Source organism: Protopterus annectens, chromosome 16.part0, assembly GCF_019279795.1.
Source record: "Protopterus annectens isolate FY-2018-M chromosome 16.part0, PAN1.0, whole genome shotgun sequence".
In the NCBI taxonomy this organism is placed as follows: Eukaryota; Metazoa; Chordata; order Ceratodontiformes; family Protopteridae; genus Protopterus; species Protopterus annectens.
This window is the reverse complement of record NC_056750.1, coordinates 874,646,569-874,671,196: the sequence shown is the minus strand read 5'-3', so window position 1 is coordinate 874,671,196 and position 24,628 is coordinate 874,646,569. Positions and strand designations below refer to the sequence as shown.

The window sequence follows — 24,628 nt, the reverse complement described above, 5'->3', positions numbered from 1 at the left end:
TGTGGGTTTTGAGATGATTTTTTAATGTTAATTTTATTCTGTGAACAGTAAAACGTTTCAGGTTTTAAGTGAAAAAAAAATGAAACTCTAATATCAGGCATTACTGACTTAATGAGATTAAAAGACAATACACATCCAGCAAATCCCCAACTGCCCAGATTTTCACAGAATGTTCATAGTTTTGCCTCATGTTTTTGGTCTGTTCCTCATAAAATCTGTGGTTTTCTGGCAAAGCACTGGTGATTGAAGCCAGTAAATAATGACAGACATTTGATTTTCAGACTTCCTATCCTACACAAAATGCATATTAGCACAGGTGCAGTTATTTTAGCAACTTTCTAAGTTTATAAGAGCAATATTCAAAATCTGTCCCTATTTGGGGGGCTTTGTTCCTCCCATTATTTTTGGCTTTGTCCAGATTTCTTGCTTTTAAAGGTTGAGAGGTCTGACATCCAGCAGGGGGAGGGGGGGGGGGGTTGCTGCCTCTTTGTGCAATTTAAATGTTCCACTGCCTTGCAGTGCTGTGATGTGGAGGGGGGTGACCCTATAGCCGGCCTTAGGCATAGACCAACTAGGCGGCCGGCTGGGGCGCCGCTCTAGCAGGGGCACTTTTCCAGTATTTATTTGATGTAGATAAACCAGGATAGGGGCACCGGGTGGTGTGGTGGGGGCACCATGGAGCCTTTTTGCCTAGGGCACAAGTTGACCTAAGGCTGCTCCTTGGTGATCCCACCCTCCCAAGCTCTTAGAGCAAGAAATCTGGACAAACTATCAATAACAGGGGAAAAGTCCCAAAATAGGGCTACATTTTAAATATTGATCTTACACACTTAGAAAATTGATAGAATGACAGGTTCTAGCATGAAGGCAAATTCTGAAGGGTATGAAGTCTGAAAGTCAGCTGTCTGCCATTATTTTCTGACTTCAGTCCTCAATTTGCCAGAAAACCTCAATTTTACGAGAAACAGACCACAATTATGAGGCAAAAATCTCGACATTCTGCGAAAATCTGTACAGTTGAAAAGTATGCCCCATGATGGGCATTTTTTTCACTGTCATCATAAGAACTTCGCCCCCGTCACAACGGGGGCGGGGCTTGATAATGTGCTTCATAGTGTGTCCTAAAGTAAACAATCACCGTAATTTGTGAAATTCTACTGTAAATGTCAGACTGGCTGGTAAGCAATTAAACGGTGTTACGAAACGGTTCTGTCAAACCACTCTTTGCCATGCTTTGTACAACTTTAAGTCAATCCTCGAGACTTTCCCGTTAACGATTGTTGGCATGTTGAAATGGCCGCTCTTCCGCCTCTCAGTGGTTGCTATGTACTGTCTCTCGGCAACTGCGCCACGTGAAAACAAGGCTACTTCAACGTGTTTCACGGTTAGTCAGGAGTACTGGGATAGCATTTCCAGAAAATAAGCCGTGTTTCCAGTGCTACCCAAGGATACTAGCTCTCATTCAGTAATATGTTCTACTTTAGTCTACCAGCAAGCTTTTGGAGTAAATAGTATTGGCACAGTAAACAAAGAACTGCGCATTGTATTGCAAAAGCATAAACTGCATTTGATTTGTGAAGGAAATACGTAAATTTATAAAGAAACAAGATGCCGCCTAAAAAGAAGAAAGATAAATCCGAAGTGAGCAGCAGTAAGAAAACTGTAAAAGCATCTGGCAAGGACGCGGCTGGACAAGATGAGCCTTTATCTGAGCTAAGTAAAGAATATTATTTGGTCCAAATTAGGGATTTGGAAAGCCGTTTGACCAGGTGAGTGTGAGAAGAAGGTCACACTTTAGTGTAATTTGCATTGTTATCGGTTTATTGTTGTCACATTCTTATAAGATCGCCACCTTTCAAGGGCCCAAAGTTTAAGTGGAACATTTGTTATGTAACCGTTCGATTTTGCAGGGCAAACCAAACTCAAAGCCAGAGCAAAGCATTTTTTTTGCTAAAATATAAACTTACTCATATAGCACTGAGTTGCTTATGTTGTTTAACATAATATTTAACTGCTTTAGATACAAAATTGTTTTATGCAACATTTAAGGGAAACCAAGGAAACATTTTTGTTGATAATGGATAACACTGGACTATTGTTTTTGCATAGGTAGGTACTAGGATATCGGCCCAAGGGCCTAAATAGCCTAACCAACAAGGTTCCCTGGCTTACGCCACCCAAGAAAGTTAATTTCCTGTGCCCCTGTCGAGCAGAGCCACAGAAGTGATCCTTCGGGTATATTTCCTATTCCCATCCACTCATCAAGATTTTTCTTGAAGAATGCTAATGAAGAACTTTGCTTGACATAGACTGGTAGCTTGTTCCAGAGTATAGGAAGTCTCTGGGACAGGAATCTATCCCTCCAGCACGTCCTGTTTATTGTGGTGACAAGGTTTAGGTCCCTAGAGCGTGTAGCTCTGAGGGATTGGGATTTCTTTAGGTGTTGCATGTCCAACAGCTCTGGGTTTAACATATATGTTAGGCAGAGATCTTGGAGTAGGCAATACGCAACAGAGTAAAGCTGGAGTTTTTTGACATGGTTAGTGTAGGGCATCTGTTTGAGGCTCTTAGAACCTTAGGACAGTTGCATAACATCAGGGAGCTGTTGCATATCATCTTGTACACAGCTTTATATGTTAGGCAGAGATCTCCTTGGAGTAGGCAATGCGCAACAGAGTAAAGCTGGAGTTTTTTGAGATGGTCACTGTAGGGCATCTGTTTGAGGCTCTTAGAACCTTAGGGCAATTGCATAACATCAGGGAGCTGTTGCATATCATCTTGTACACAACTCTCAACTTCCCTTGCTGAAGAAACAGGTGCAAAGTTAAAAAATAATGGGTATAAGACCCATTATTGTTTCTCATTTCTGACGTGTACCTCATTTGAGAAATATTCCTCATTTTGAGTCTTAAAAGGGCCATGTTCCTCATTGTTGTACATTTAAAGGGAATGTTATGCATTAGTTGTTAAGAGGTTTTCTAAATAATGACACGGACAGCTGAGAGACATGCTCCGTAATCAGGGTCAGCCTTAGGCCAGTAAGTTACAAACTTAGAAAATGGCTAGAGTAACACGTTTTGCATTATGCTATGACAGGGTCATTATGCCTTACATGACCCAAAGATTTGCCTAAGAGGCACTAGAGCAAAGTACAGTGCATTATCGTACTGTAGTCTTGATCCCTTAGTATTTGCAAGTCCAGTATTATGGCATTGTTTTACAACAGTGCCCCCACCCCGATGCCAGTAGCATGGCTCGCCCAAACCCCACTCAACAGTCTGCACATGGCCATTTCTTTTTCACTATACTTGAATAAACAAGACTTAAGGTGGTATGCATGAATATTCAGCCGTTATTTCCTTAAGACTTGATGGTACCAGGGATGACCTTATAAAAGTATAACTTGTAGTACTAAACCTTTAAAATCAAAAGAGAGGTTATTTTCTTAACCCACCCATGTATGCCGAACTGTCTTCATATTTATTCAAGTATAGTGAAAATTTTTTTTATTTATATACATGGGGGGTACAGGGAAAAATAAACCTTTAAAATCAAAGGAGAAGTTACTTAATAAACTTTAGTATTTACAAACTGTGTCTAATTTGTTTTGACAAAACGTGCAGCTGTCCTACACATACTATTTGCAAACACATGGTTTTCTGATGAGGTGGCAGTCTAGCTCACAAATTTTACCCCCCCCTGTGCTTTTTGTAGGGGGGCAAGCCCCCCTGCACCACCCCCATTTACATAAGCAGAAAATGTATAAATAAATTAGAAATATACCTTCTCTGCGATCGCACTACACTTTGAGGAAGAGGGTAAACTACTTTAGACACTGAGTATTCATGATGTCGTAACATGTCAATCCTGTATTATTAGCATATTACATCACAGTCATTAAGGCATGCCAATCAGTCTGACCATGCCTATTCCTGCATGAAACACCTCGGGGGGGGGGGGGTACTGTTGTAATACATCGCCAGAATTATTAGGTACCATATTATCACGAACGGCAGTTTCAAGCGTCTTGTGTTGGTAACAATGTTAACTGCTTGCACTCCCATAGCAGTCTTTTGCTGCTGCTGAGTGCCCAAGGGTTTTTAACCTAAAATTTGTTGGAGTAACTAGTTGGTTTTGTGGGTTTCTGCAGTTACTGTTTTTGAAGATAACACCTGGCTTATTTTGAAGACTGATAGACAATTAATGTTATTTTTTTCTTCTCTTGGGGCTATGGTGTTTATTAATGAATATTAATGAAATAAAGCTACAAGAAATAACCACTCTTGGGGCTATGGTGTTTTTGAATGGCTATTAATGAATTAAAGGTACAAGAAATAACCGTGGAAAAGTCAGTCTCGGACAACATGAAAACAATCATTGGTAAGTATAAAAATGCAGTTAATGACAATTTAATTTTTCCAAGACTTTTTGGTTTCTAATACCATGCCAGGAACAGATGCCATTCCTAAGTCAAAGAAAGATTAAAGTTAACGAAATTAGTATTGTTTCAATTTTTGGTATTAGCCAAAAGTGCTCTTTGCAGCATCTGCAATATGCCCAGAATGGACTCCTTCTGCAATTAATATGGTGTCACATGAATCGGTAACATGTAAATGCAACTGTAAATTCTGTTTATGAGATCCGCTGCTGCTGCTGCTATTGGAACTGTCTTGGTATCCTTCTTCCACATTGCCCTCTTTTCTGCCTGCAAATCCTGGTATTTTATGAATTTGTGTCTCCCTGTACATAAGGCACTGCAATTACTGGATGTAGCAATTTCAATGATCAGTGCTACTTTTTGTCTTCCTTTCATGCTTTTTTCGCATCTATTTTTGAACTGTCGGTAATGGGTGATCCATGTGACATAAACTTCAGAGTTTTCTGTAATGCTTTGTGGCTCATGTTTTCAATGTCTCTCAGCTACTTCAGTTTTATAATGTTTGCAGAATCCCGATTGAAACAGTCTTGCCACATTATTATGCCTTTCAGTGTACAGGCTTTCTGGCATTAGTGCATCACACCCAGCAACATGATGTTCGACTGTGTCCAATTCTGTTTTACAAAACCTACATTCGTCTGCTTCTCTGACATATTCAATGGACTTTATAAACTAACATGTATGTAGTCAATGGACTTTATAAACTAACATGTATGTAGTCCACTATCATGTGCCGCCAATGATAACCTTTTGTCTTTTGGTTTAAATTCGCCTCTCCTGAACCTTTCCTGTGTTGCATCCTGATCAACATGAGGTTCCTAGGTTCATAGATCAGTACTAGGCTAACTGCCCTTGTGAGCCATTTTAAGCCTAGCCAGTTATCCCTTGTGAGACTCGAGCCCTGCACCTTGTGTTTGTAAGGCAAACACCTTAACCATTGGGCCACCCTCCTAACCCCTTTGTTTCAGGAATCTTTTGTACTTGCAACTATATTTATGCATTTTTCACATTTCTTGAATTTTCAACTGATCCTTCACTTTATATTCTTTCTTTTGTTTTTTGGCACATTCAGTTTTTGCCTGATTTGTTTCATGTACTTCTGGTTTGATTTCCATTCCTGCTTCTGCTAAACTAAGCAGGGAGGTCATCTTAGACTTGTTTCCTCACATTTTAAAACTTTGGCAATGTTTGGATCTTGTGAGTTCAGCAGATACGTATGCAGTCCTATGATTGCAGCTCTATACATGTAATGAATTTCGAGGAGGCCCATACCTCCTTCACAACAGAGAATGTATAATCTTGGTATACACTGATTTTTATAAATCATGTGATAAGCATGAAGTTTTCTTGTTTTCCTGTCCAACTGATCCAGTACCTTTTGGGGCCAGTCCAACTGATCCCAGAACCTTTTGTGGCCAGTCAATCACCCAAAACTGTAAGTTAGAACAGAAATTGGGGTACTTGCGTATTATCGCAACCACATTCTAAACCACTATGTGACTTGATGTTAGGATGGTAGAAACTGACATCAGGTACTCTCGATCCTTGAATGGTGTGTAGCAGCCCTCTGAAATGAAGATCCGGTGAAAGATTCCTTTCTTGTAGTTTTCCTGTTAAACTTTTACTGTTATCTGAGTTTTACTTCATGTGATAATATGTAAAAAATAACCTACGTATTATCGCAACCACATAATAAGACGACAGTCAAGGTAGCTCATTCTGTAAATGGAAAAGCAATCCTGCTTCTTTGATCAATGGTGGCCAGGCATGAAGTAAAACCTCGTTGGACAACACTACAAGTTTGACAGTAAAAAAAAAAAAAAAGAAGAAAGGAATCTTTCACTGGGTCTTTTAATTCTCACTGTAATCTGTAGATCATTAACAATCCTCTTCCTTGTTAGCTTTCATTAGAAGGAATTCTGTCTTGTATCCCACCTTATGGGAGGATACAGACAACTGTTTTTAAAGTAGTGCTAAACTTATAAAGGTGTGTTAAGTTTGACTTTATAAAACTGAACTTTTTAAAGAATCAGCATTCATCCTGGCTTAGAACGTTGGAACAAGACTAGCTGGATATCTTGAAAATGCACGCATTGTAAAATGATATAGCCTCTCCTAAAATATAAGATGCTAAAGGTCACAAGAAATGTCATGACTAGTTTGCTAAAAGTTCATTATACATTTATATGTACTTAGGACTAAGTACCAACATTTCTTTACCATGAATATCCAAGTAGCCAGTAACCCTTTGTCAGCAAAGAGCCATGGAGAAAAGCGACATAATGAGATAAATTGCACAGATTATTTTTTTTTATTTGCTGTGAGTGTCACTGTTATCCAAGTTGTATTTTATATCTTCCTCGACTTGTTTGCAGATGCAGGATTTCTTTTCAGTTAAGAAAACGAGCCAAACGCGAAGTCACAGAGTTGTTTAGAATGTGGTTGCGATAATACGCAAGTACCAAAATTGGTTTATAGTTTGGATTTTATTCCTAGATGTCAGGGCTGTTTTCAGTATTAATTTTAGTCTTCTAAAATATTCCTTACTAAGTTTTATTTGCATTTGTTAACATTTTATTGGTGATCCTTCATCACTTCCCAAATATTTATATACTCCCTCTTGCTTAAGTTCTTTTATATCACATTGAGGCGACCCCTAACTGGGAAAAGCCGAAAGAAGAACAAAAAAGTTGTTCCAGGACTGATGTTCTCTTGGTGATGCAGCTTTCTTGCTTAAAGCTTTTGCACATCTATGAAGACCAAATGACATTCTGTTATCATCTGAGAAAGTTTTGATCATCTGCAGTTGTGCTTTCAGTTCCTTATCTGATGAACAATACAGTTTTGAATCCTCCACAAAAAGAAGATACGTGTCTATTGAATAGACAGCTTAATGTGTTTAGTGCAAGACAGAAAAGCAACAGTGACAGAGTTACCCTGGAATATCCCCCTGTGAACATTTTTCCCTGGAATAATAATTCGTCCTTTATCATGGCTTAGCTGTAAAGTGCTTTGCCACTGCTTTGTGTAATGTGGTCAGTTAGTCAGTGTAGGGTATATCTTATACAATTTTAAGCATGCTTTTATCCATAAATGTGAGATGCTGTCAAATGCTTTTTTGTAGTCTATCCATTTTATTTATTTTATTTCATTTTACATTTGGTGACCGGGAAAGCCCAACTGGACGCAGGTCCATTTTCAGCGGAGGCCTGTGGAGAAAAGCTCCTCTTTAGCACAATGATATATAAGTATTGAATGTGTATACAAATACATATCATCAAATACATAAACACACCCTTAAGACATACAAATAGACATAAGAAAATATTTTACATTTCTTTATAGACATATAAATCAGTTTCAGCAAAATAATTTTTTTTAACTCAACAGGACAGGTTATATGTTAGGTAAGAACAAGTATTCAGAGGTTAGAGAGACTTCTAGGTGATCATTAGCAGAATCCTTGCATCACTGCAATGTAGTGAATTAGCCTGGGGAGTCACATGGGCACGGCCAGTTGTTGGAATAGTGGGTTTTGAGAAGTTTCTTAAATTGTGAAGCAGAGCTTGTAGAAGTTATTGGGAGTGAGTTCCAGATTTTGGCTATTGTGCAGGCAAAGAGAGTTTTACCAGCTTCATTTCTATGTTTGATGACATTTTATGAGATTTTGTTTGGTGGATCTTAAGGCTTGGGTGGTGGTGTGTGTAGAGCTGTGTTAGATCTTGTAGTGCTGGAGTTTTGTCAGGGAGGTAGTACAGTTTCTGTGCTATAGAGTTGATTAGTTGGGGCAGCTCAAGCCAGTTGAGCTGTTTGAGGGAAAGACAGTGATGGGATCTATTAGAGGCACCTGTAGGAAACTTGGCAATCTTGTTATAGCAAGATTCCATTTTGTTTTGTTCGCTGTGGCAAAGATTAGTCAAGATTGGGGAGACATACAGGAGGGTGGATAATAGGTGAGTTCTTGCACTAGTGGGTTTGGTATAATTGGTTATGAATTGCTTGTTCCTGTATCCTGTTGCTATCCATGCCATACTTAGATTCCTCCCCTTTTTTACAATTCTCCATTATGACTTTAACAACAAATGACCCTTTGTTTCATATGACTTTCTTTTGTTACCCTTTTGTTGTATTGCCATGGTTTCGGTTACTTCTAAATGACTGTATAGTCTGTCAGTATCAATTCCAGTGTATAGTTTTGACATTGTTGAAAGGTAGGTTATTGGTCTAGTTTTTAGGATGTCTTGTAGGTTCCCTCTTAAGGAGGAATATAATTTATCTTCTTGTTAACCAGGTTGGCGTCTGTTTGGGGTGCACATATATTTTTTACTCATGGCTATATCTTCATGTAAAGATATTAATACTTTTATCCAGAAGTTAGGTGTTGCGTCTGGGCCTGGGGGGTTCCATGTAGGAGCTTTTCTTAATTTTGTTTCAGTTTCTCAGGCCTGTCCCTCGTCTCATTTCATATACTGTACATTTGAAATTCTTATTCTTTGTTTTACTTCTGTCCATTCACCATCTTTGTTGTGTTCCACAAGATCTTGGAATCTTTATGGAATCTGCTCCCTGTCCTTGCTTTCCCTTACTGCCCTGCGTTTTTGTGGCCTGTCCTTGCTTTCCCTTACTGCCCTGCATTTTTGTGGCCTGTCCTTGCTTTCCCTTACTGCCCTGCGTTTTTGTGGCCTGTCCTTGCTTTCCCTTACTGCCCTGCATTTTTGTGGCCTGTCCTTGCTTTCCCTTACTGCCCTGCGTTTTTGTGGCCTGTTCTTGCTTTGCCTTACTGCCCTGCGTTTTGTGGCCTGTCCTTGCTTTCCTTAGTGCCCTGCGTTTTTGTGGCCTGGCCTTGCTTTCCCTTACTGCCCTACGTTTTTGTGGCCTGTCCTTGCTTTCCCTTACTGCCCTGCTTTTGTGGCCTGTCCTTGCTTTCCCTTACTGCCCTGCGTTTTGTGGCCTGTCCTTGCTTTCCCTTACTGCCCTGCGTTTTGTGGCCTGTCCTTGCTTTCCCTTACTGCCCTGCGCTTTTGTGGCCTGTCCTTGCTTTCCTTACTGCCCCATGCGTTTTGTGGCCTGTCCTTGCTTTCCCTTACTGCCCTGCGTTGTGTGGCCTGTCCTTGCTTTCCCTTACTGCCCTGCGTTTTTGTGGCCTGTCCTTGCTTTCCCTTACTGCCCTGCGTTTTTGTGGCCTGTCCTTGCTTTCCCTTACTGCCCTGCGCTTTTGTGGCCTGTCCTTGCTTTCCCTTACTGCCCCATGCGTTTTTGTGGCCTGTCCTTGCTTTCCCTTACTGCCCTGCGTTTTTGTGGCCTGTCCTTGCTTTCCCTTACTGCCCTGCGTTTTTGTGGCCTGTCCTTGCTTTCCCTTACTGCCCTGCGTTTTTGTGGCCTGTCCTTGCTTTCCCTTACTGCCCCATGCTTTTGTGGCCTGTCCTTGCTTTCCCTTACTGCCCTGCGTTTTTGTGGCCTGTCCTTGCTTTCCCTTACTGCCCTGCGTTTTTGTGGCCTGTCCTTGCTTTCCCTTACTGCCCTGCGTTTTTGTGGCCTGTCCTTGCTTTCCCTTACTGCCCTGCGTTTTTGTGGCCTGTCCTTGCTTTCCCTTACTGCCCTGCGTTTTTGTGGCCTGTCCTTGCTTTCCCTTACTGCCCTGCGTTTTTGTAGTAAGACTTTCTGTTATTAACTTAATATATCCAGTCAACTTCTGTTCCAGTGCATACATTTCTATGGACAATCCTGATTACTGTGTTCATTTGTTTTTTCAAGTTTTTAATATTTTGGGTTTTATTGATTTTTCTGTAGTCTATTTCTTTAATTGATCTTAATATGTCTCTCCATCTCTGTTAAAACAAACAACTTTTCCCTTAGATCATTTTCTTCTAAACTAAAGACATTTTCTTTGTTCTCTGTTTCCTGTAAGCATTCTACAGAAAGTTCAACAACATCTTTTTGTGCCATATTCTCTTCAGTTTCATCCTGTGTCATCTGTTGCACTTTCATATGGGGACTCATTGTTCTATCACTCCACAAAATTGACTGCATCAGATTTGCCACAGCTTCCTGTTTCTGTCCTTGCTGTGCAACTCCATCTGAACTTTTAACTTCATGTGGCAACTGATCAGATGCTTCCCGCACCACTGGTTTCTCCTTAATTTGGGGAATGATTGTTCTACCATGCATGGCGGCTGAGGTGGTGCTGTGGTTAGCGTTGCCACCTCACAGCAAGGGGTTCTCTGGTTCGATCCTCGACTGGGGTGCCTTCTGTGCGGAGTCTGCATGTCCTCCCTGTGGTCGCGTGGGTTTCCTCCCACATCCCAAAGACATGCTGTAGGTGGATTGAACACTCTAAATTGGCCCTAGGCATGAGTGCGTGCGTGTGTGTGCCTCCTGTGGAAGGTTGGGTGCTAGGCTGGCAACTTGGCACCATAAAACTCAACTGCCAATCATGAGTGGACAGATGATCCGTGTGGCAACCCCTAACTGGGAAAAGCCGAAAGAAGAAGATTGTTCTACCATGCAAGTGTTAGATTTTCTAAACTAAGTCTTTCATTTCACAGGTAATTCATGAATTGTATTGCTTTAACTTCTCCATTGCTATTCCTTTTTCTACTTACCCCTTATTTTTATATATATTTTTTGTATTGTGACATTTTCCATGTCTGGATGCCTTTGCCGGTATTTCTCTTCAGATATCTTTGGTGCTGCATTTTTGTATTGATTAGTTTTGCTTTTTCCTTTCCATAAATATTGCAGCATATTAAATCTCTCTTTCTTTCCCATGTCCATATTTCTTCTTCGGATGTGTCCCACATCTCCTGTTTCACCTTAGCTGGGGGACTCATTCCATCATGTTGTGACTTACATACATACATACATCCAAATGTTTCAAGCATGGGCATTAAGCCCTTCTAGATTGCCAATATCCCAAAACACTTGTTCCCATAATAAGTGTCCAGGCTGTTCTTAAAAATATCTAAACTAGTGTTGCTTTAATGTAATTTGGTAGTCTGTTCCATGCATCAGCTGCTCTGTCAGAAAACCAATTACTACACTTCTCATTCCTATAGAACCTTCTACATAGGTTGTCTGATGATTCTCTAGTACTTTAATGTAATTTGGTGTCTGTTCCATGCATCAGGTACTCTGTCAGAGAACCAGTTAGTGCACTTCTCATTCCTATAGAACCTTCTACATAGGTTGTCTGATGATTCTCTAGTACTTTAATGTAATTTGGTGTCTGTTCCATGAATCAGTTACTCTGTCATAGAACCAGTTAGTGCACTTCTCATTCCTATAGAACCTTCTACATAGGTTGTCTGATGATTCTCTAGTACTTTAATGTAATTTGGTAGTCTGATACATGCATCAGTTACTCTGCCATTGAACAAGTTAGTGCACTTCTCATTCCTATAGAACCTTCTACATAGGTTGTCTGATGATTCTCTAGTACTTTAATGTAATTTGGTAGTCTGTTCCATGCATCAGTTACTCTGTCACAGAACCAGTTAGTGCACTTCTCATTCCTGTAGAACCTTCTACATAGGTTGTCTGATGATTCTCTAGTACTTTAATGTAATTTGGTAGTCTGTTCCATGCATCACATACTCTGTCAGAGAACCAGTTAGTACACTTCTCATTCCTATAGAACCTTCTACATAGGTTGTCTGATGATTCTCTAGTACTTTAATGTAATTTGGTAGTCTGTTCCATGCATCAGTTACTCTGTCAGAGAACCAGTTTGTGCACTTCTCATTCCTATAGAACCTTCTACATAGGTTGTCTGATGATTCTCTAGTACTTTAATGTAATTTGGTAGTCTGTTCCATGCATCAGTTACTCTGTCAGAGAACCAGTTAGTGCACTTCTCATTCCTATAGAACCTTCTACATAGGTTGTCTGATGATTCTCTAGTACTTTAATGTAATTTGGTAGTCTGTTCCATGCATCAGTTACTCTGTCACAGAACCAGTTAGTGCACTTCTCATTCCTATTGAACCTTCTACATAGGTTGTCTGATGATTCTCTAGTACTTTAATGTAATTTGGTAGTCTGTTCCATGCATCAGTTACTCTGTCACAGAACCAGTTAGTGCACTTCTCATTCCTATTGAACCTTCTACATAGGTTATCTGATGATTCTCTAGTACTTTAATGTAATTTGGTAATCTGTTCCATGCATCATTTACTCTGTCATTGAACCAGTTAGTGCACTTCTCATTCCTATAGAACCTTCTACATAGGTTGTCTGATGATTCTCTAGTACTTTAATGTAATTTGGTAGTCTGTTCCATGCATCAGTTACTCTGTCAGAGAACCAGTTAGTGCACTTCTCATTCCTATAGAACCTTCTACATAGGTTGTCTGATGATTCTCTAGTACTTTAATGTAATTTGGTAGTCTGTTCCATGCATCAGTTACTCTGTCAGAACCAGTTAGTGCACTTCTCATTCCTATAGAACCTTCTACATAGGTTGTCTGATGATTCTCTAGTACTTTAATGTAATTTGGTAATCTGTTCCATGCATCATTTACTCTGTCATTGAACCAGTTAGTGCACTTCTCATTCCTATAGAACCTTCTACATAGGTTGTCTGATGATTCTCTAGTACTTTAATGTAATTTGGTAGTCTGTTCCATGCATCAGTTACTCTGTCAGAGAACCAGTTTGTGCACTTCTCACTCCTATAGAACCTTCTACATAGGTTGTCTGATGATTCTCTAGTACTTTAATGTAATTTGGTAGTCTGTTCCATGCATCAGTTACTCTGTCAGAGAACCAGTTAGTGCACTTCTCATTCCTATAGAACCTTCTACATAGGTTGTCTGATGATTCTCTAGTACTTTAATGTAATTTGGTAGTCTGTTCCATGCATCAGTTACTCTGTCACAGAACCAGTTAGTGCACTTCTCATTCCTATTGAACCTTCTACATAGGTTGTCTGATGATTCTCTAGTACTTTAATGTAATTTGGTAGTCTGTTCCATGCATCAGTTACTCTGTCAGAGAACCAGTTTGTGCACTTCTCACTCCTATAGAACCTTCTACATAGGTTGCCTGATGATTCTCTAGTACTTTAATGTAATTTGGTAGTCTGTTCCATGCATCAGTTACTCTGTCAGAGAACCAGTTAGTGCACTTCTCATTCCTATAGAACCTTCTACATAGGTTGTCTGATGATTCTCTAGTACTTTAATGTAATTTGGTAGTCTGTTCCATGCATCAGTTACTCTGTCACAGAACCAGTTAGTGCACTTCTCATTCCTATTGAACCTTCTACATAGGTTGTCTGATGATTCTCTAGTACTTTAATGTAATTTGGTAGTCTGTTCCATGCATCAGTTACTCTGTCAGAGAACCAGTTAGTGCACTTCTCATTCCTATAGAACCTTCTACATAGGTTGTCTGATGATTCTCTAGTACTTTAATGTAATTTGGTAGTCTGTTCCATGCATCAGTTACTCTGTCACAGAACCAGTTAGTGCACTTCTCATTCCTATAGAACCTTCTACATAGGTTGTCTGATGATTCTCTAGTACTTTAATGTAATTTGGTAGTCTGTTCCATGCATCAGTTACTCTGTCAGAGAACCAGTTAGTGCACTTCTCATTCCCATAGAACCTTCTACATAGGTTAACTGAAAACACACCAAACAGCCAATACTTAATCCAGCAAAATTTTCTTTTATTTCTTTCCCAAAAGACCTGGTACCTCGGCAATTCGCCTTCAAAGGATCACAATTCAATGTAGCACAATGGCAATATTTATATAAACACTAATTGGATCAATCACTCAATTAATTATATAATTAATTCCAAAAAGGAGGGAAAAAAACTTATACATATTTAAAGTGATCACACTATATTTAAATAAATATTCACATGAATTATATATATACACTAAATATACCAATTATTTATTTATTTAATAATGTTATGTATAAATATAAACATATTATTCTATTATATAATTCTATTATATTAATTTTATTATCAAAAAATATTCCTGATATGTTAATTAATTCATCAAATCATTCATCACATTCCTAATTCTAAATTAAGTCCAGAGGGTTTTAAAGTATTGAACTTTAAAATCATCCTAGTTTCCAGCTCCAATAATCTATCACAAATATTGTCACCTCTACAACAGAAAGGTTTACCCAAAATGCTGAATTTTAAACTATCAGATTTGCCTTCATGAGCTTCAAAAAAGTGTTTGGCAACTGGGCTAGATAAATTTAAATTCCGAATATCCCTCAAATGTTCTAGAATTCTAACCCTGACCATTCGTTTAGTTTGTCCAATATACCATGTATTATTACAACTACAAGTGAGTGTATATACAACACCAATAGATTTACAATTAAAATGGTGCTTGGGGTAATGGTTAACATTATTAATAGACCTGACATCAATAATTCTATCACATAAACTACAGGAACCACATCTGAAGGATCCCAGATTGATAGTATGAGAAGTTCTTTTTATTAAGAGGTTATTATTTAATATTTCTTTTAAATTCTTTCCCTTTTTGTATGAAAACGTTATGTGATCAGGAAAAAGCTCACCTATATAGTCATCCTCACTAACCAAATGCCAAAATCTTTTTATTATAGAGACAAATTTTTCAGAAAAAGCTGTATACCTAGTTACAAAAAATACCTCTTCCACATCTCTATCTTTTTTGGTTAAATCTGAAATATTCCTTTCTGACTTCTTGATTGTTTTATACTTATTCATGACATTATTCATACTTATAGATAATTGCTTTTTTTCATACCCTCTTTCACATAATCTAAGAAATACCTCATTCAACTCATGATCCAACTCAGATTCTATACTAGTATGCTGATATATTCTTTTAAATTCTCCATGAGGCAAAGCTCTTAACAAATGGGGGGGATGCATGCTAGTAGCATGCAAGAACATATTGACTGACGTACTTTTCCTGTAGGGTCTAAATCCAACAATATTATCTTTTTCAAATAGGGTCAGGTCCAAAAAATTGATTTGATTCCTATTGATCTCATACGAAAATGAAAGAGCATGTTCATTAGCATTCAAAGATTCAAAAAATTCACAAAATTCTAATATATCCCCTTTGCATATAAAAATTAAATCATCTATAAAGCGCTTATACAAGATAACTCTATGTTTAAAGAAATTTGAGGGGTAAATGAATTTCTTTTCAAAGGAATCCATATATATAATGGCATAAGTGGGAGCATAAGCAGCTCCCATAGCCGTCCCCTTGATTTGTAAAAAATACTCATCATTGAATGCAAAATAATTGTGAGTTAAACAAAACTCCAATAGGGAAATCAAAAAACTAGTCCTAGGACCTTCACCTAACATATTCTGAATGGCTTCAAGCCCCCACCTGATATTAATATTTGTATATAAGGACTTGACGTCAATAGTTACCCAATAGAAGTCACTATTCCAAAAAATTTTGGATACTTCATTAATCAAATCTTGAGTATTCCTGATGTGAGCGCTCACTCTATTCAAATAAGTTTTCAACTGAAAGTCCAAAAAGACATTAACATTCTCCAAAAAAGAGCCTATCCCTGATACTATAGGCCTACCAGGGGGCTCCATTAAATCTTTGTGGATCTTTGGAAGAGCGTATAATATAGGTGTACGAGGGTCCTTTATATACATCTTCTTAATATCAGCATGCAAGAAAAATCCTAGTCGTTCTCCCCTTTCCAAAAAAGTTAACAATTCCTCATTATAGAATTTAACAGGGTCCCCATCAAGTTTAATATATTCTTCACTGTTAGAGAGCAGTTTATTAACCATCATGCAGTAGTCAGGTTTATTCAAGATAACCCAATTACCCCCTTTATCAGCACATTTGAATATGTAATCATTTTTCACTGCTTTAAGATTTTTTAAGGCCTGCCATTCACCTTTACTCAAATTGAATTGTTTTTTCTCTTTAAAGAATTCCTTAAACATTAACTCTGTCTCTTTTAAAACAACTTTTTGAAAAACTGAAATAGCTGGTATAGAAATAGTAGGTGTAAATTTTTAAAATTCAGCATTTTGGGAAATCTGATAGTTTAAAATTCAGCATTTTGGGTAAACCTTTCTGTTGTAGAGGTGACAATATTTGTGATAGATTATTGGGTCGAAACTAGGATGATTTTAAAGTTCAATACTTTAAAACCCTCTGGACTTAATTTAGAATTAGGAATGTGATGAATGATTTGATGAATTAATTAACATATCAGGAATATTTTTTGATAATAAAATTCATATAATAGAATTATATAATAGAATAATATGTTTATATTTATACATAATATTATTAAATAAATAAATAATTAGTAGATTTAGTGTATATATATAATTCATGTGAATATTTATTTAAATATAGTGTGATCACTTTAAATATGTATAAGTTTTTTTCCCTCCTTTTTGGAATTAATTATATAATTAATTGAGTGATTGATCCAATTAGTGTTTATATAAATATTGCCATTGTGCTACATTGAATTGTGATCCTTTGAAGGCGAATTGCCGAGGTACCAGGTCTTTTGGGAAAGAAATAAAAGAAAATTTCGCTGGATTAAGTATTGGCTGTTTGGTGTGTTTTCAGTTTACATATTTTGTGTTCTTCGTATCGTTTCTTCTACATAGGTTGTCTGATGATTCTCTAGTACTTTTAATGTAATTTGGTAGTCTGTTCCATGCATCAGTTACTCTGTCATTGAACCAGTTAGTGCACTTTTCATTCCTATAGAACCTTCTACATAGGTTGTCTGATGATTCTCTAGTACTTTAATGTAATTTGGTAGTCTGTTCCATGCATCAGTTACTCTGTCAGAGAACCAGTTAGTGCACTTCTCACTCCTATAGAACCTTCTACATAGGTTGTCTGATGATTCTCTAGTACTTTAATGTAATTTGGTGTCTGTTCCATGCATCAGTTACTCTGTCAGAGAACCAGTTAGTGCACTTCTCATTCCTATAGAACCTTCTACATAGGTTGTCTGATGATTCTCTAGTACTTTAATGTAATTTGGTAGTCTGTTCCATGCATCAGCTACTCTGGCAGAGAACCAGTTAGTGCACTTCTCATTCCTGTAGAACCTTCTACATAGGTTGTCTGATGATTCTCTTGTACTTTAATGTAATTTGGTAATCTGTTCCATGCATCAGTTACTCTGTCACAGAACCAGTTAGTGCACTTCTCATTCCTATAGAACCTCCTACATAGGTTGTCTGATGATTCTCTAGTACTTTAATGTAATTTGGTAGTCTGTTCCATGCATCAGTTCCTCTGTCAGAGAACCAGTTAGTGCACTTCTCATTCCTGTAGAACCTTCTACATAGGTTGTCTGATGATTCTCTAGTACTTTAATGTAATTTGGTAGTCTGTTCCATGCATCAGTTACTCTGTCATTGAACCAGTTAGTGCACTTCTCATTCCTATAGAACCTTCTACATGGTTATCTGATGATTCTCTAGTACTTTAATGTAATTTGGTAGTCTGTTCCATGCATCAGTTACTCTGGCAGAGAACCAGTTAGTGCACTTCTCATTCCTGTAGAACCTTCTACATAGGTTGTCTGATGATTCTCTTGTACTTTAATGTAATTTGGTAATCTGTTCCATGCATCAGTTACTCTGTCACAGAACCAGTTAGTGCACTTCTCATTCCTATAGAACCTCCTACATAGGTTGTCTGATGATTCTCTAGTACTTTAATGTAATTTGGTAGTCTGTTCCATGCATCAGTTCCTCTGTCAGAGAACCAGTTAGTGCACTTCTCATTCCTATAGAACCTTCTACATAGGTTGTCTGATGATTCTCTAGTACTTTAATGTAATTTGGTAGTCTGTTCCATGCATCAGTTACTCTGTCATTGAACCAGTTAGTGCACTTCTCATTCCTATAGAACCTTCTACATGGTTATCTGATGATTCTCTAGTACTTTAATGTAATTTGGTAGTCTGTTCCATGCATCAGTTACTCTGTCAGAGAACCAGTTAGTGCACTTCTAATTCCTATAGAACCTTCTACATAGGTTGTCTGATGATTCTCTAGTACTTTAATGTAATTTGGTAGTCTGTTCCATGCATCAGTTACTCTGTCACAGAACCAGTTAGTGCACTTCTCATTCCTATAGAACCTTCTACATAGGTTATCTGATGATTCTCTAGTACTTTAATGTAATTTGGTAGTCTGTTCCATGCATCAGTTACTCTGTCAGAGAACCAGTTAGTGCACTTCTCATTCCTATAGAACCTTCTACATAGGTTGTCTGATGATTCTCTAGTACTTTAATGTAATTTGGTAGTCTGTTCCATGCATCAGTTACTCTGTCATTGAACCAGTTAGTGCACTTCTCATTCCTATAGAACCTTCTACATAGGTTATCTGATGATTCTCTAGTACTTTAATGTAATTTGGTAGTCTGTTCCATGCATCAGTTACTCTGTCACAGAACCAGTTAGTGCACTTCTCATTCCTATAGAACCTTCTACATAGGTTATCTGATGATTCTCTAGTACTTTAATGTAATTTGGTAGTCTGTTCCATGCATCAGTTACTCTGTCATTGAACCAGTTAGTGCACTTCTCATTCCTATAGAACCTTCTACATAGGTTATCTGATGATTCTCTAGTACTTTAATGTAATTTGGTAGTCTGTTCCATGCATCAGTTACTCTGTCACAGAACCAGTTAGTGCACTTCTCATTCCTATAGAACCTTCTACATAGGTTATCTGATGATTCTCTAGTACTTTAATGTAATTTGGTAGTCTGTTCCAAGCATCACCTGCTCTGTCAGAGAACCAGTTAGTGCACTTCTCATTCCTATAGAACCTTCTACACAGGTTGTCTGATGATTCTCTAGTACTTTAATGTAATTTGGTAGTCTGTTCCATGCATCAGTTACTGTCAGAGAACCAGTTAGTGCACTTCTCATTCCTATAGAACCTTCTACACAGGTTGTCTGATGATTCTTTAGTACTTTAATGTAATTTGGTAGTCTGTTCCATGCATCAGTTACTCTGTCAGAGAACCAGTTAGTACACTTCTCCCTTCTACATAGGTTATCTGATGATTCTCTAGTACTTTTTGATAACCCCAAACATTCCCAGAGGTAGTTGTCCGTAAATGCCCTATATAGCTGAATAAGATCTCCTCTTAAATATCTGTAAGAGACACTGTACAAGTTCAGATATTTTAGTCTTTCATAAGCCCTTGGTATATTTCCGCTGAACTCTCTCCAGTTTATTCATACTTGTTTTCCTATAGGGTTTCCATATTGTTATTCCATACTAAAGTTTGGGTCTAATGTAACTAGCAAACAATGACTTCATTATGGTTGATTTCCTAGACTTTATAAACCTTTTTGGTACTTGCATATCATCGCAACCACATTAGTAAAACCGATAATACATAAGTAGCAAGTATTCATATGGTGTTCACGTAGGGTTGCCAGCTGTCTGTTTTTTGACCGGACTGTCTGGTTTTCCGATAGGGTTGCCACCCTTTAACAAGGGCAAAGTGGGACATGGGGGTGTGGTCAACAGGATAGAGATGTGGCTAACATGACACTGGCCACACCCCCACCACCACATCACCAGAGTTGTTAAAGGAGATGCAGTATTAGTTATGGATGCAACATTGTGACATTACAGCATACTGAAAACTCAAACCATTTAAATGAAGTGAACTATTACTGCAAACACATACTAATCAGTTGTAACAATAAATAAACTTTAAAGTAATAAAAAACACACTACTCATTAAACAGACACTTGTTTATTTAAAAAGTTAAAAAATTCATAAACCAATCATTGCTATTCAGAAAGAAAACAAAAAAATTCTACATACCACATACAAGCCAAGAATAAAATTAAGACATTTTATTGTCAATTAAAGCTAAAGCAAAGAAAAAACACAAAACTACATACCCTAGTACTACATATGCACTTTAGCAAATTAATGCTAAACAAAGAAAAACACAAAATTATGAACTGCACCCTAGTACTTTATACTGCACACTAGTACAATAAATGACTTTTTTTTAAAAGTGTATTTTGAATTTGATTTTATGGCTTGAAGAAGGGCCCGATTTGAAACAATATTTGAGTAAAAGTCACAACATTTCATCCAGTAATTTACACTCATCATTAGTTCAGCTTTTAACAAGTCCACACTACATCGGTTTCGCACATCTGTCCATTTACCTTTCACCAATGAAAAAACTCTTTCTGCAAATGCGTTTGAGGGCGGTATAGATAAAACCCTAGCAATTACCGGATAGAGTGTAGTCAGTTTAGGCCCTTCTTTGAAAAGCTTCAGCCACTTCTCTCCTGGGGTCAAGCTTGTGTTACATAACTGTTCGAGAGAGGGCCTAATTGCCAAGTAGTCCCTAAAAAGATAATCTTCATCTACATCCTGCAGACTCAGGGCAGTGGTCACATTAAGTCACTGAAGGCAAATGGCTCATTTAGAGATAATTTAGATAGTGTAAACAAGTAGTTGCTTTCAGTATAATCAAACCACTGCTCCAGGTATTTCAGTGCTGTCTCCAAGAACAGAATGAAGTCTCTTTTCAGTTTGTTAGAAGTGCTGTCTAATGTGCTTATAAGTGCCCTAAGTTTCCCTCCAAAGAAAGCACCTTCAGCTCTTGCCTGCAGTTTTTGCTTCAGAGAGACCATTACACAAAAAGTTTCCATGGCAGTAAGTGCTGATTTTTCTAATGTACTTATATGTTCATTAAAATCAACAAGAACAGCACAGAGAAAGTGCAAATAGTACTGGTGCAGCATAGGCAATTCATTCTCACTATGTTCATTAGCTGAAAAGTACTGCCATATCTGCCGGGGGGTCTCCTCTTCTCCCTGAGAGAGGAAATAGGACTGGAGCACTGGGAGATTTTTCACTACTCTTTCAATGGCTGGGAGTAGTGACAGCCACCTTGTTGGCACATGTCTTAACAGACTCTCAAATTCCATGCCACAAAACTCAAAGAAGTCTTTCAAGTCTTTGGTCCTTGTGGCCAAACCTGAGAAGTGGCTGAAAAGTCTCATTACAAATGCTTCCACGTCGTATGGTAGTTGTGCTGCAGCTTTTTTGGCTGCATTGTGAATGATATGGGCAACACAGTTAGCCTTCTGGAGTGATAGGCACTTTTCTTTTAATCTGGTATACACACCAGATTTCTTCCCATAGTTCACACTGGCATTATCAGCCCCATAAGCTGAAATATGGTTCCAGGGCAAGGAGTGCCTTTCCATAATGTTGGAAATTTGCTGTGAAATAGCCTGTGCTGATTCATCAGGGTCTTCATAGAAGTCCAAAAGGCCATTCACCACCCCTTCTTCTGTAGAAAAATACCTCACAACAAGGGGAAATAATTTTATGTTCCCCTTGTTGGAAGCATCGGATGAAACTGCAAATGGAAGTATCTGGTTTTTGAAGGTCATGCAGGAGGCATTCCAATGAGTGTGGTCCCAAAACATTTTCCACTATGGCTTCAACCTTGGTTCTGCCACAAGATAGTTTCTTTGCAGTGTCTGAGTCACTGTACAACTGGCTGGCCAACTTTACTGCACAATCCAAGCTGTTATACGAAATATTGTGCTTAACAGCATGGAAAACCTCAGAGGCTTCTGCTGCAATGATCCTAAGTTCTGGTCCCTCAAGGTTTGCGTTTCTTGCCCACTTTGTCATCAGGTGAGTGGATTTAGCTTGAAGAATGGCAGTCTTATGTTGTTCAGTTGCCTCATGTCGTGCAACATCATTTCTTCCACCGTGGGTCACTAGAAATTCTCTCTTGCAGTACCTGCAGAATGCTTTGACATCAGTGCATCTCTCGATCCAGTCAAATTCTGTTTTCCAAACATCCTGCCACTTTCACATTCTCTTGCTGCTGGTTGACTGTGATGAAACTGCTGCTCTCTTCATGCTTGAATCTGTACTTACCTGATATGCAACATATTTACCAACACTGTGTTAGTAGGGTGCAGTAACATACTGCTGCACAGCACAAATGAACTGGCTTAAAAAACATTGGCACACACAAAACTGGCTCGAAAAACATTGGCACACGAAAGAACTGGCTGGAAAAACATTGGCACATGAAAGAACTGGCTGGAAAAACATTGGCACACGAAAGAACTGGCTCGAAAAACATTGGCATGCGAAAGAACTGGCTCGGAAAACATTGGCACATGAAAGAACTGGCTCGAAAAACATTGGCATGCAAAAGAATTGGCTCGAAAAACATTGGCATGCAAAAGAATTGGCTCGAAAAACATTGGCATGCGAAAGAACTGGCTTGAAAAACATTGGCACGTGAAAGAGCTGGCTCGAAATACATTGGCATGCGAAAGAACTGGCTTGAAAAACATTGGCACACAAAAGAACTGGCTTGAAAAACATTGGCATGTGAAAGAACTGGCTTGAAAAACATTGGCATGCGAAAGAACCGAGGAATGGAGCAAAAGAGTTTACAAACCGTTTGAAAAAGGTCAAATAGTAAATGAGGTAATGTAGGGGGCATTTTTGCCATTGAAAACTAACATTAATACAGCTTGTAGAAAATGAAATGCATTATTTTTGCCACTAAACATGCCCACCTCACCCCACCCCTCAAGACAAAAAAAGGTAACCACATTCACTGAACCAAAAAACACTAAAATGAATGAGAATGCACAGTGGATACCATAGACCTGATTTAGCTTTTGACCACAGCAGTTAAAAGAAATGTATGGCACTAATTTGCACAGCACAATGATCTATTAATGAACATGCCCAACAGCAGCACTGGTCGTAATCGGATTATAATGAAAACAGTACATAAGTATGTTGAAGACATCACTAAAACACCAAATACAAACTTTGCTACTTATAAACGCAAACTACCCTGTAACAACGACATGGTTTAGCACAATCTCAAATACATTGCATTAGCTTCTGAGCATCCATCCACAAAAAAAAAAATAAATAAATGGAAAGTCCATAAACATTTTAACTTTTAAAAATACTTCTTGCAAGAGAAGTAATATAAACTACAATGTACAGCAGACTCCATGGGTTCCTTTTACCTCAAAACATAGCAATTAAGAGTAATTTATCCAGCACAGCAATGCAATAAACAGGCCCAAGTAAAAGCAACACACCCATATTCACATTACAAGCAAAGCAGTACATTTTAACCTTATTAAAAATGCATAATAAGTTAAATGCACACATTTCCAAGTATAAATGAAAACAATCTTGGAACAGCTTCGGCAAATTGGCAACATGTACCTACTAGAATAATAAATGAATTACATTAATTGTTAACATTCCCCCTCAAAAGGTAGACTTGTACCATATACACATGGACTTGCAGGAACTAATAGGAAAAATTACCTAAACAGTATATCGTAACTTCCTGAAAACAGCATTAAATTGCACACATTTCCATACAAAAAAGTCCAAATTATGTTCGTACATTTTCTATCTGCAAACAGACAATACCCAGAAAAAGCTACGACAATAGAAATGCGTCGCACTAAATTTATATTTCACTGCCCCCCAACAGAAACAAACAACTTCTATACACAGTTCAGCCTTTAAAAGTAATGCTTCCAAATCATACCCCCAACAATAATAACAATTACATATACATTCAGGTTTTATATCTTTAAAAACTACTACTCAAAGATATCAAAATAACCACTGCACAGATTTAAATTCTGCATACTGCACCCACCATCTACCTCTAAACATTAAAAAAATTAAACCGCAATATATTCCCATTTTAAACTAGTACTCAAAAGTCTCAAAATAACCACTGCACAGATTTAAATACTGCATACTACATCCCCATCTACCTCTAAACATTAAAAACTTAAATAAAGCACACTATTCCCATTTTAAATACCTAAAGCCACAAAATGCAAGTATCTACTTACCACTATCACAGTTATTGCTGGGCTAGCTTGCTTCCTTCCTGCTGGAATGGCTAGTTGGTTGTTCAAGTAGTGGCTGGGCTGGCTGGCAGGCTCCCTTGCTGGCTTCTTTCCTGGCTGGCTGGCTGGCTCCCTTGCTGGCTTCTTTCCTGGCTGGCTGGCTCCCTTGCTGGCTTCTTTCCTGGCTGGCTGGCTGGCTCCCTTGCTGGCTTCTTTCCTGGCTGGCTGGCTGGCTTCTTGGCTGGCTGGCTTCTTGGCTGGCTGGCTGGCTTCTTTC

At 38.3% G+C, this 24,628-nt stretch overlaps 1 protein-coding gene across 1 annotated transcript in view; it reads left to right on the top strand.

Annotated features, from left to right (window-relative positions):
• The first annotated feature begins 1,147 nt into the window (after positions 1–1,147).
• The window catches only part of LOC122790465 (cilia- and flagella-associated protein 157-like), a 1,902,466-nt gene continuing 1,878,985 nt past the window's right edge, over positions 1,148–24,628 (top strand). The window contains exon 1 of the mRNA XM_044058010.1: positions 1,148–1,769. Coding sequence (XP_043913945.1) covers positions 1,609–1,769 — 161 coding nt within the window. The 5' untranslated portion in view covers positions 1,148–1,608. The remainder of the gene's footprint in view (positions 1,770–24,628) is intronic.